This window comes from Oncorhynchus gorbuscha, linkage group LG15 (genome assembly GCF_021184085.1).
Source record: "Oncorhynchus gorbuscha isolate QuinsamMale2020 ecotype Even-year linkage group LG15, OgorEven_v1.0, whole genome shotgun sequence".
In the NCBI taxonomy this organism is placed as follows: domain Eukaryota; kingdom Metazoa; phylum Chordata; class Actinopteri; order Salmoniformes; family Salmonidae; genus Oncorhynchus; species Oncorhynchus gorbuscha.
In genome coordinates this window covers 45,623,196-45,636,653 of record NC_060187.1, presented here as the reverse complement: position 1 = coordinate 45,636,653, position 13,458 = coordinate 45,623,196, and the positions used below count along the sequence as shown (strand labels likewise).

General features: G+C 43.6%; 1 protein-coding gene across 4 annotated transcripts in view; it reads left to right on the top strand.

Annotated features, from left to right (window-relative positions):
- LOC123997378 (rab GTPase-activating protein 1-like) overlaps positions 1 to 13,458 on the top strand; it is a 173,795-nt gene that overhangs the window by 134,859 nt on the left and 25,478 nt on the right. For all 4 annotated transcript variants that reach the window (XM_046301540.1, XM_046301539.1, XM_046301541.1 and 1 more), the window contains exons 17-18: positions 2,667 to 2,810; positions 5,055 to 5,096. In XM_046301540.1, the coding sequence (XP_046157496.1) occupies positions 2,667 to 2,810; positions 5,055 to 5,096 (186 nt within the window). The remainder of the gene's footprint in view (positions 1 to 2,666; positions 2,811 to 5,054; positions 5,097 to 13,458) is intronic.

Genomic DNA, 13,458 nt, shown 5'->3' with positions numbered 1-13,458 from the left:
GTAGCTAACCCTGTTCCTGGAGTGCTGCAGGTACTGCAGGATTTTGTTCCAACTAGACACTACACCTGACCAACTGAGCTAACTGATCAGTTCAGTGGTTTGCCTAAATTCAACACACCTGGTCTTCCAGGTCAATTAAAAAAAAACGAAGTGCCCGCGGCCCCTCCAGGGCCAGGGTTGCCTACCCCTGATATTGTGAATCGTGTGTCATTTGGGACATACTCACAGTTTCCTCCAACCCTGCTCTTCTTACATTTCCTTGTTACATTTCCACCCAAGATTTTCACACTGGGCTGGGTTTTGAAGTGTTATTGGCTTTGTGTTTGAGTTGATGAAGGAGTGTTTGGTCCACGAATCTGCACGATTGCACATACATACACACACACACAAACACGCGAACACACGCAGAAGCTGACAAACACACACTTAGCATGATTAGCATGCTAAATGTTTCTGATCAGTGATAGATAAGTAAACAAATAGTTGCACCGCCACTTATTTGCCCAACCAGAGACAAATTAACCAATTATACAGAGATTCAGTGAAACAAAATCACTTTGATTGATTATCTGACAAGTCACAATCTTTTGGTCGGGGAGCAGGCCAAGACTACTATGCGAGTGAAGAGTAAAATAATCGACTACTACGCTACATAACATGCTAGCTAAATGTTCTGATTAGTCCTGCTAATAGATTAACAAACTAGACTAATGATGATGAATACGCACCTCAACTTAGCTAGCTAACATTTTCCCTGTCTAATTGTAACCAAATATCTAAATGGAGATTCAGTGAACACAAAAATCTGACATTGATTTATCAAGACAAGTCCCCATGCTGTCCCAATCCAAACGGTGCTGAAATTATCATCTCGTTGACCACACATGGCTATTATTGCTTAGAATGTATGGTTGGAGGACTTTGGGAGTTCCGTTAAGCAACCATTTGAAAATATGTCTTAAAATGTGTTAGCCTATTATTGCAATGTTTTTGTCCTTCAGCAGTATTTATTCCCACAGTAATTCTTTATAGGTCCATCCAGTTCATTCTTTATGGGTCCATCCAGGTCATTCTTTATAGGTCCAGCCAGTTCATTTTTTTATGGTTCCATCCAGTTCATTCTTTATGGGTCCATTCAGTTCATTCTTTATGGGTCCATCCAGGTCATTCTTTATGGGTCCATTCAGTTCATTCTTTATGGGTCCATTCAGTTAATTCTTTATGGGTCCATCCAGTTCATTCTTTATGGGTCCATTCAGTTCATTATTTATGGGTCCATTCAGTTCATTCTTTATGGGTCCATCCAGTTCATTCTTTATGGGTCCATCCAGGTCATTCTTTATGGGTTCATCCAGGTCATTATTTACGGGTCCATCCAGGTCATTCTTTACGGGTCCATCCAGGTCATTCTTTACGGGTCCATCCAGGTCATTCTTTACAGGTCCATCCAGGCCATTCTTTACGGGTCCATCCAGGTCATTCTTTACGGGTCCATCCAGGTCATTCTTTACGGGTCCATCCAGATCATTCTTTACGGGTCCATCCAGATCATTCTTTACGGGTCCATCCAGGTCATTCTTTACGGGTCCATCCAGGTCATTCTTTACGGGTCCATCCAGGTCATTCTTTACGGGTCCATCCAGGTCATTCTTTACGGGTCCATCCAGGTCATTCTTTACGGGTCCATCCAGGTCATTCTTTACGGGTCCATCCAGGTCATTCTTTACGGATCCATCCAGGTCATTCCTTACGGGTCCATCCAGGCCATTCTTTATGGATCTATCTAGTTGTGCTTAAGAAAACGTGCATGCATAGTGATGGACCGTGGACTTTGCGACATGGTGGGAGAAGTGACATGCCTCGCAAAGTTTAGAACTGCCATGAGGACTGTAACAGCCTAGTAACAGGCGCTGCCTAGGAAACATCATAATGCAGCATCAAATCAGGTTTAAAATCTGATCCCAAAGTCAGACGTAGCTACGCTCGGCATGGCATTTAAGACCAACTTTATCTCTCTCGCTCTCTCTCTCTCTCTCTGCTCTTCTGTCTTCTCTCTCTCTCTTCTCTCTCTCTCTCGCTCGCTCGCTCTCTTCTGTCTTCTCTCTCATTGATTGATTGACTGACATATAGTACTTTTTCCTCTCTATATGTTATATACTCTTACTTACACTTTTGCCCTCAGAACAGCCTCAATATGTCGGGGCATTTACTCTACAAGGTGTCAAAAGCGTTCCACAGGGATGCTGGCCCATGTTGACCACAATGCTTCCAACAGTTTTTTTTGTTTCAAATTGACTGGATGTCCTTTGGGTGGTGGACCATTCTAGATATACACGGGAAACTGTTGAGTGTGAAAAACCCAGTAGCGTTGCAGTTCTTGACACAAATCGATGTGCCTGGCACCTACTATCATACCCCGTTCAAAAGCGCTTAAATCTTTTTTCTTGCACATTCACCCTCTGAATGGCACATATACACAATCCATGTCTCAATTGTCTCAAGGCTTTAAAAGAAATCCTTTAACCCGTCTCCTCCCCTTCATCTACACTGATTCAGCAAGTGACATCAATAAGGGATCGTAGCATTCACCTGGTCAGTCTGTCATGCTCTTAATGTTTTGTACACTCTGTACTGTGCAATGAACTCTCCCCTTGTCCTATCTCTAGGAGCAGCTCCCAGACCTGTGGTCCCACTTCCAGGAGCTGAGCCTGGAGGCCCACATGTATGCGTCTCAGTGGTTCCTCACACTCTTCACCGCCAAGTTCCCCCTCTGCATGGTCTTCCACATCACCGACCTGCTACTGTGTGAGGTAAGAAGTTTGACAACGTTGACCCAACACTGAAGGTCATTTTAGCACTACTCCTAACGCCAACACTTACCCAATACTGGTCATACTCCTAGTCCTGACTTCAACACTGGCTATTACCTTAACCCTACTGTTAACCCCAACACTGGGCCTCACCCTAACCCAAGCTGCTGTTGGTAAGCACTGAACTTACCCTTATTCTCCCCCTTCCATCGACCACCCTGGGCTCTAAACAACTCTAAACAACTCTTCACTATTCACCCGCCTTTTTCTTACCTCCTTAAAGCCAATGTCTCCTCTGGAGCAACAATGAGAAGTGAGAACACCATTCTAGCACGATAAACCCCATCAAAATATCCAGAGGCTCTTCAAGATAGTAGTATACTCTCTGCCTGCTTCTCTTCTCAGCCCTTCTGTAGGCCTGGTACCACAGTAGAGAAGGGATGCTGTGACCTTTCTCTCTTTCTCTGTGATTGTCTCACTTCTCCTCCTCCCTTTTTCATCACCCTCGCTCTCTCTCTCTCTGTGATTCTCTCTTTTTCCCGTTCTCCTCCTCTCTCCTTTCTTCCTTCTCTCCCACCCTCTCTCGGCCCCCGGGCAGAACAATTAATAGTTTCCTTGGCGTTTCTCAGCCATTGAGCCGTGTGATGAGTATCTGCTTCTCTCTCCTCTCAGCCTCCCTCTAATATTTCTCTCTCCATCTCCATATCTCTTGTCTCTTTATTTCTATATGTTTTTCTCTAAAGTGGTGTCCCTTTCTTATTGTTTATGGCTTTACCCCTGCCTCGGTCTGATTTCTTTGTTGTCATTGTCACTTTTAACTCCTCTTTCCCTCGCTCTCTCTCTCTCTCTCTCTCTCTCTCTCTCTCTCTCTCTCTCGCTCTCTCTCTCTCTCGCTCTCTCTCTCCTTTGATTGTGTGCTCCTGTGTTGTCTTCCCTTTCATTTGTCCACACCTCTCTCTCTCTCACTCTCTATGTATCTGTGCCTGTGTGTGTGGTGCTAGTTGTTTGTTTGTGTGTGTGCAAGTGCGCCTGACTGTGTGTTTCTCCTCTATGTTAAAACCTCTCACACTTGCTGACTCAGTTTGACTCCAGCTCAGTTTGGCACACTGCATGTGAGACTGTATTCTCACACACACTCACTCCACACACACACTCACTCAGTCCACAAACCACACTCCCTCCCTCTATCTCTCTCTCTCTGACTCCCTGACACCCCAGCGCCACCTAGAGCCTTTTGAGAAAGAAAGTGAGAGATGGAAGGGGAGGGGAAGAGAGGGAGAAAGAGAGGCCCTTTCCTCAGTTATTTATAGAGCCGGGGAGATATTTTTAGCCCAGTGTTGCCATGTGAACGGGGTGTCGGAGCAATGGAGACAGGTGTTCCCATGCGGAGCTGACTTCAGCATCCACTCGCTCTCATCCTCTCTCACCCCCCCTCTCTCTTTCTGTTTCGCTAGCTCTGCCTCACTCCTCTTTTTCACCAGCTCTCTCCCTCTTTCTCACACTGTCACACTCTTGCTTTCTCCTTCTGTCTTTCTCTATCTGTTAGTCTGTGACTCTTGTCCCTTACTCCTTCTTACAATTTATCTCTCTCCCCCTCTCCCTCTGTCTCTCTGTCTCTGTGTGTGTCATTCATTAATTCGTCCATCTGCTTGTCACTCTGTGGCCATGATGCAGCCCCACCTGTCTGTGAGAGGGACTGTCTTGTTTCACTTCAAGAGTTTCCATGAACATAAGTGTAATGTTACCATAACATTTCCTCTTTATCGCCAGAGGGCAGTCTAGCGTGTAGACATACAGACTATATAATGTCACGGATTTAATGTACGACGTCAGAGAGATGGGTTGATAGCAACACACATGCATTCCACTGGCACAAGTATCATTACGTCACTGTTTTTCAGTGTGTTTCTTCCCCGCCGAAGCTCCTAACACGAAAGCTGCGCGGCAGTTTCATAACTCTTTATTAGAAGGAGTCTTTGATGTTGAAGATCAGTTGAACCTTTATTAAGTCTATGACAAGAAAACCTGAACATTTGCTGGTTTATTGGCATGACGTTTTAAAGGGTAAAGCCGTTGATATGAAGACAGTTGATGAGATGACCCTTGATCCATGCCTTTTCTTACACCGGTGTGTGACAGATGTGTTTGGGTGACGGCCCGAGCTCTTTCTCTCTCACTCTGTGTGTGTGTAGAGAATATGTTCTGTGACAATCAACAATATAATCATCTTCTTCCCTTTCCCAGGGCCTGAACATCATCTTCAACGTGGCGCTGGCTCTTCTCAAGGTGTGATTGACTTCCTTTACTTTGGTTCATTTACTGGGGTTCCAGTCAATTCCTTCGATTTTAAAACTTTTTTTTATTTAAATGACAGACAAATCCTGTAATGGTATTGTACGAAGCACACACAATTCCGAGACCTAGACCTGGGCTTGTATTCACAAAGTCTCCGGAGTCGGTGTTTTGAGTCAGGGCTCAAAACTGCGACCAAAACACTGGCATTTGCGACCAATGTTCCCAGTAATTTGCACTGAGCAAAGTTTACGTCTTGTGAGCGGAAACTTGAACGTTGTGAGAATTTTGTGTAACTTCCGGCACGTGTTTACGTTGAATAGCGAGGCTGTACCCTTACAGTTTTAAACAGTAGCCAATAGGCTATTTGAGCATAAAGTAGGCCTGCCAACAAAACCAATGGAGAAATCCAATAACATTTTCACATGGAAAAATAGCTTTTGATTTCTATGAAATAGCCTATAGTAGCCTATATGTGGTGTTCCATGCAGGCCTACATTGCATACAGAGAAGTAGACAATGTTACCTCTCTGCCAATTGGCTTATGTGCATATTCAAGCCTGTTTCAATATTCAACACTGCCCCTTTAATTAAGACATACGCTTTTTTTACCTGACTGGATTTTAAAAGAACGCTTGAAATGTAGCCTACACGTTTTGTGCTCTTGTATGAAGCAGTAACTCTCCATGTCTGACCTGTACTCATCGAGAACTGGGCTAATAACTCGCTAACTAGCAAAGAATATCAACAAATGAAAGACCGCTCGTGGGCTACCACCGCCAATATAATTCTACTCCATTGCGGTCTGGCTCTGCCTACAACAAAATTATTACAGACTCAATCTTGCAAAGGTTGCATTGAAAAGGGGTTGATATAGTCTTGATTCGGTCACAGAAAAAAACGTTGATCTATATGGTGCAAACTAATGGGGCGAACTCTGTGAAGTTCAATCTCTGGCGTCTATGTGCAACATAGCATTACTTCTGCGCGGCAGTCCTGTAGGAAGTGCGCGACCGTGAGCAGCTTAGAGGGATCATTGTTTGCGACACTTTGACTTGGCAGCGGGACACAATTTTTTTTTATTGGTCGCTAGGTTCCCAGTGAAAAGAATGTAGCTGGTCACATTGGTTTTGTTTCACAATTGTTTGACAATTATTATTTTTTAATAATCAAGATGTATTCAAACAGCATTGGGTATGCAGACCAGGTATTCAAAATGCAGACCAGGTATTCAAAATGTTTAGTCCGAAGTCTTGGTTGAATCTTTGGGATGCACAATTTAGTCATCATGTGCTATTTGAATGAACAGTTCTCAAGGCTTTCCCCATAAAAACTTCACAATTAAATGTTGACTGCAAAGTAGGCATACCTGGCAGAATGAAATCAAGATGATTTCTATCAATTGTGGGGCATTACATTTACATTACATTTAAGTCATTTAGCAGACGCTCTTATCCAGAGCGACTTACAAATTGGTGCATTCACCTTATGACATCCAGTGGAACAGTCACTTTACAATAGTGCATCTAAATCTTAAAGGGGGGGAGGGAATACTTATCCTATCCTGTACATGTAGCCTACATTGTACAGTACAAAAACACTGCTAGCCAAACAACGGTCTCTTGCTAGGTACACAATTAAATTAAAGGTCAACAACACCCACCATTTTTTAACAATGTTTATTGTTTCCAGACCTCAAAAGTGGACTCCTTGATTTGGTTTAAGCATTGCTGTGGCCTTAAGCATTTGATATGGCCCTACAACTGGCTGTTCAAAATCGCTAACAAAAATACCCTTTTTGAGATTGCGCAAAGGTTCTTCTCCCCTCCAAACAATCAATAATGATATTGACAAATTAAAATGTAATTATTTGTATATGGAGGGAAGGTCATTATAGGCTACTTGCTCAGCCCGCAAATTAAAGATAACATTTAAATGATGCATGCATCATCCACTTTCAAAGGCCATTATTATTTTAATTCGGGCAAGTAGCTTTCAATTGGCACTGTGTGTGTGTGTGTGTGTGTGTGTGTGTGTGTGTGTGTGTGTGTGTGTGTGTGTGTGTGTGTGTGTGTGTGTGTGTGTGTGTGTGTGTGTGTGTGTGTGTGTGTGTGTGTGTGTGTGTGTAAGATGCTTAGTCATTATTAGCCTTGTTCTGTATGGAATGTAGGTACGTTATGGGACACAGGTCAGGTCATAATCAATGCGGTCAAATGATGTAATACACTGCTGCTACTGTATCTATCCTGTTGCCTAGTCACTCTATGCCTACCTATATGTACATGTCTACCTCTTGTACCCCTGCACTTCTACACGGTACTGGTACCCCCTGTATATAGCCACGTTATCGTTACTCATTGTGTATTTATTCCGTGTTATTATTCCTCTATTTTTCTCTCTGCATTGTTGGGAAGGGCCTGTACGTAAGCATTTCAAAACTGAATCTACACCTGTTTACCAAGCATGTGACAAATACAATTTTATTGGATGTAAGATCAGTTTTGCCTTTTAGATCTCAATGAATGAGATTATATGGACAGGGGGACCTTTTTGGTTATTTTTATTTTTTCCACCTTTATTTAACCAGGTAGGCCAGTTGAAAACAAGTTCTCATTTACAACTGCGACCTGGCCAAGGTAAAGCAAAGCAGTGCGCCTGAAACAACAACACCGAGTTACACATGGAATAAACAAGCGTACAGTCAATAACAATAACCAGTGAGCTATACCTGCTGGAGCGCGTGCTACGGGTGGGTGTTGTTATCGTGACCGGTGAGCTGAGATAAGGCGGAGCTTTACCTAGCATAGACTTATAGATGACCTGGAGCCAGTGGGTCTGGCGACGAATATGTAGCGAGGGCCAGCCGACTAAAGCATACAGGTCGCAGTGGTGGGTGGTATAAGGGGCTTTGGTAACAAAACGGATGGCACTGTGATAGACTACATCCAATATGTTGAGTAGAGTATTGGAAGCTATTTTGTAAATGACATCGTCGATGTTCGGTAGGATAGTCAGTTGTATGAGGGTATGTTTGGCGGCATGAGTGAAGGAGGCTTTGTTGCGAAATAGAAAGCCGATTCTAGATTAGATTTTGGATTGGAGATGTTTGATATGAGTCTGGAAGGAGAGTTTACAGTCTAGCCAGACACCTAGGAATTTGTAGTTGTCCACGTATTCTAGGTCAGAACAGTCCAGAGTAGTGATGCTCGTCGGGCGGGCGGGTGCAGGCAGCGAACGCTTGGAGCAGTTGGAGGCCACGGAAGGACAGTTGTATGGCATTGAAGCTCGTTTGGAGGTTAGTTAACACAGTGTCGAAAAAAGGCCTGATCCTACCTCAGCACTCTGAGAAGATTTTTGACCTCCAAGATTGACACTGTGCTAAGATTCATATGGGGCAGCAGGTAGCCTAGTGGTTAGAGCGTTGGGCCAGCAAGGTTTCTAGATCGAATCCCTGAGCTGACAAGGTAAAGATCTGTTGTTCTGCCCCAGAACAAGGCAGTTAACCCACTGTTCCTAGGCCATCATTGTAAATTTTACACTCCAGATACGGATCCACAACCACTCTCTTATTGCATGGAAGGAGTGACTGCTATGCCTTTTCACTGAAACACTTATCTGCAATGTTGAGTACAGAGTAAATGCTATGTCAGTCAGTATATGATGTAATTGGCTAGAATATGGAGGAATATGGTGTGAGAAAGTGGAATAGTTTGCATATGTCTCCCTCTGCAGTCCATAGATTGTACTGCAGGGTGGAGATGACAATGTAGACGATGCATTCGAGAGAATATTCAGACCCCTGGACGTTTTCCACTATTTTTTTGCCTTATTCTAAAATTGACTAAATCAAATATTTTCCTCATCAATCTACACACAATACCCCATAATGACAAAGCGGTCCTTCTGTAGCTCAGTTGGTAGAGCATGGCGCTTGTAACGCCAGGGTAGTGGGTTCGATCCCCGGGACCACCCATACGTAGAATGTATGCACACATGACTGTAAGTCGCTTTGGATAAAAGCGTCTGCTAAATGGCATATATAAAGCAAAAACAGGTTTTTAGAAATCCCTTGATTATCCTTGATGTTTCCACAACTTGATTTGAGGTCACCTGTGGTAAATTCAATTGATTGGACATGATTGGAAAATACACACACCTGTCTACATAAGGTCCCACATTTGACAGTGCATGTCGGAGCAAACACCAAGTTTCTCAATACTTATGTAAAACGGTTTTTGCTTTGTCTTTATGGGGTATTGTGTGTAGATTGAGAAAAACAAACAATTCAATACATTTTACAATATGGCTGTGAAATGTGGAAAAAGTCAAGCGGTCTGAATATTTCTTGTATGCACTGTACATTATTCATATATTTCACAAACATGGTACTTTTATACACAGTATTACGTGACAGAAATGTTGTTTGATATACACATTGCACATTAAAAGGTACTCAGACTTATACGATATACAGTTGAAGTCTGCCAAATACATTTAAACGCAGTTTTTCACAATTCCTGACATTTAATCCTAGTAAAAATGCCCTGTCTTAGGTCAGTTAGGATCACTACTTTATTTTAAGAATGTGAAATGTCAGAATAATAGTGGAGAGTGATTTATTTCAGCTTTTATTTCTTTCATCACATTCCCAGTGGGTCAGATGTTTACATACACTCCGTTAGTATTTGATAGCATTGCCTTTAAATTGTTTAACTTGGGTCAAACATTTCTGGTAGCCTTCCACAAGCTTCCCACAGTAATTTGGGTGAATTTTGGCCCATTCCTCCTGACAGAGCTGGTGTAACAGAGTCAGATTTGTAGGCCTCCTTGCTCGTACACGCTTTTTCAGTTCTGCCCCAAACTATAGGCTTGAGGTCAGGGCTTTGTGATGGCCACTCCAAAACCTTGACTTTGTTGTCCTTAAGCCATTTTGCAGTATGCTTGGGGTCATTGTCCATTTGGAAGACCCATTTGTGACCAAGCTTTAACTTCCTGACTGATGTCTTGAGATGTTGCTTCAATAAATCCACAATTTTCCTGCCTCATGATGTCATCTATTTTGTGAAGTGCACCAGTCCCTCTTGCAGCAAAGCACCCCCACAACATGATGCTTCCACCCCCATGCTTCACGGTTGGGATGGTGTTCTTCGGTTTGCAAGCCTCCCCCTTTTCCTCCAAACATAACGGTGGTCATTATGGCCAAACAGTTCTATTTTTGTTTCATCAGACCAGAGGACATTTCTCCAAAAATACGATCTTTGTCCCCATGTGCGGTTGCAAACTCTATTCTTGCTTTTTTTGTGGCGGTTTTGGAGCAGTGGCTTCTTCCTTGCTGAGCTGCCTTTCAGGTTATGTCGATATAGGATTAGTTTTACTGTGGATATCGATATTTTTGTACCTGTTTCCTCCAGCATCTTCACAGGGTATTTTGCTGTTCTCGGATTGATTTGCACTTTCCACTGCAAAGAACGTTCATCTCTAGGAGACAGAACGCATCTCCTTCCTGAGCGGTATGACAGCTGCGTGGTCCCATGGTGTTTATACTTGCGCACTATTGTTTGTTCAGATGAACGTGGTACCTTTAAGCATTTGGAAATTGCTCCCAAGGATGAACCAGACTTGTGGAGGTCTACAAATGTTTTTCCTGAGGTCTTGGCTGATTTCTTTTGATTTCCCCATGATGTCAAGCCAAGAGGCACTGAGTTTGAAGGTAGGCCTTGAAATACATCCACAGGTACACCTCCAATTGACTCAAATTATGTAAATTAGCCTATCAGAAACTTCTAAAGCCATGACATAATTTTCTGGAATTTTCCAAGCTATTTTAAGGCACACCCAACTTAGTCTATATAAACTTCTGAATCACTGGTATTGTGATACAGTGAATTATAAGTGAAATAATCTGTCTGTAAACAATTGTTGGAAAAAGTAGTTGTCATGCACAATGTAGATGTCCTAACCGACTTGCCAAAACTATAGTTTGTTAACAAGAAATTTGTGGAGTGGTTGAAAAACAAGTTTTAATGACTCCAACCTAAGTGTATGTAAACTTCCAACTTCAACTGTACATGATGTTTTGGGTCCTGTCTATCTTTTAATCCCAGCTACTCACAGCCCATCCCACATATCTCCACCTATTAAATAGTACAATTGCGCAAGGGGGGATGGCTGACGTTTTATTGGCTCCTAACCAACTGTGCTGTTTTTTTTGTATTTTTTTTACATTGTTTAACTTATTTTGTACATAATGTTGCTGCTACCATCTTTTTGACCGAAAAGAGCTTCTGGATATCCGAACAACGATTACTCACCTCGAACTGGACGGATATTTTTTCTTTAATAAGTCCGACGCAAATGATATACTGCTCCTCCAAGACCAGGCCCAAATCCCGACAGAAATACAGCAGGCGGAGATCGGGGTGCCTTGTGAGAATTTGTCGGCGAGTGTATAACCTGCCTCTACCATCCGTTCTATTGGCCAACTTGCAATCACTGGAAAATAAACTGGATGATCTCCATTCAAGGCTATCCTACCAACAGGACATTAAAAACTGTAATATCTTATGTTTCACCAAGTCGTGGCTGAACGACGACACAGATAACATACAGTTGGCTTGGTTTTCCATGCATCGGCAGGACAGAACATCTATGTCTGGTAAGACGAGAAGTGTGTGTCTATTTGTCAATAACAGCTGTTGCACGATGTCTAATATTAAGGAAGTCTCATGGTATTGCTCGCCTGAGGTAGAGTACCTCATAATAGGCTGTAGACCACACTATCTACCAAGAGAGTTTTCATCTATATTTTTAGTAACCGTATATTTACCACCAAAACTGATGCTGGTACTAAGATCGCACTCAACAAGCTGTATAAGGCCATAAGCAAACAAATAAATGCTCATCCAGAAGTGACACTCCTAGTGGCCGGGAACTTTAACCAATTTACCGCATTTCTACAAGCATAACACATGTGCAACCATAGGAGACATCGAAACTAGACCACCTTTACTCCACACACAGAGACACGTACAAAGATCTCCCTCTCCCTACATTTGACAAATCTGACCATAATTCAATCCTCCTGATTCCTGCTTACAAGCAAAAACTAAAGCAGGAAGTACCAGTGACTCGCTCATTATGGAAGTGGTCTGATGACATTGATGCTACACTACAGGACTGTTTTTCTAGCACAGACTGGAATACGTTCTGGGATTCATCCAATTGCATTGAGGAGTATACCACCTCTGTCACCGGCTTCATCAATAAGTGCATTGACGACGTCTTCCCCACAGGCAATATCCACACTGAGCTAAAGGCTAGAGCTGCCGCTTTCAAGGAGCGGGACACCAATCCGGACGCTTATAAGAAATCCCGCTATGCCTCAGACAAACCTTCAAACAGGCAAAGCGTCAACACTAAGATTGAATCCTTCTACTCTGGCTCTGATGCTCGTCGGATGTGGCAGGGCTTGCAAACTACGGTCTGCAAAGGGAAACCCAGCCACTAGTCTGCCCAGTGACGCGAGCCTACTAGACGAGCCAAAATCCCTTTTTTTATGCTCGCTTCGAGGCATGCATCACTCAAGCATGCATGAGAGCACCAGCTGTTCCGGATGACTATGTGATTACACTCTGAGGCCGATGTGAGCAAGACCTTTAAACAGGTCGTCGACATTCACAAGGCTGCGGGGCCAGACAGATTACCAGGACGGGTACTCAGAGCATGCGTGGGCCAACTGGCAAGTGTCTTCACTGGCATTTTCAACCTCTCCCTGACCAAGTCTGTAATACCTACATGTTTCAAGCAGACCACCATAGTCCCTATGCCCAAGAAAGCGAAGGTAACCTGCCTAAATGACTACCGACTCGTAGCACTCACGTTGGTAGCCATGAGGTGCTTTGAAAGGCTGGTCATGACTCATGTCAACACCATCAACCCAGAAACCCTCAACCCACTCCAATTCGCATACCGCCCCAACAGATCCACCGATGACGCTATCTCAATCGCACTCCCCTCTGCCCTTTCCCACTTGGACAAAAGGAACACCTATGTGAGAATGCTGTTCATTGACCACAGCTCAGCGTTCAACTCCATAGCACCCACAAAGCTCATCACTAAGCTAAGGACCATGGGACTTAACACCCCTCTCCTCTGAAACTGGATCCTGGACTTCCTGATGGGCCACCCCCAGGTGGTAAAGGTAGGCAACAACACATCTGCCACGCAGATCCTCAACATGAGGGCCCTCAGGGTTGCGTGCTTAGTCCCCGCCTGTACTCCCTGTTCACCCACGACTGCTTGGTCAAGCACGACTCCAACACCATTACGGTTCCTGACGACACAACAGTGAGATGAG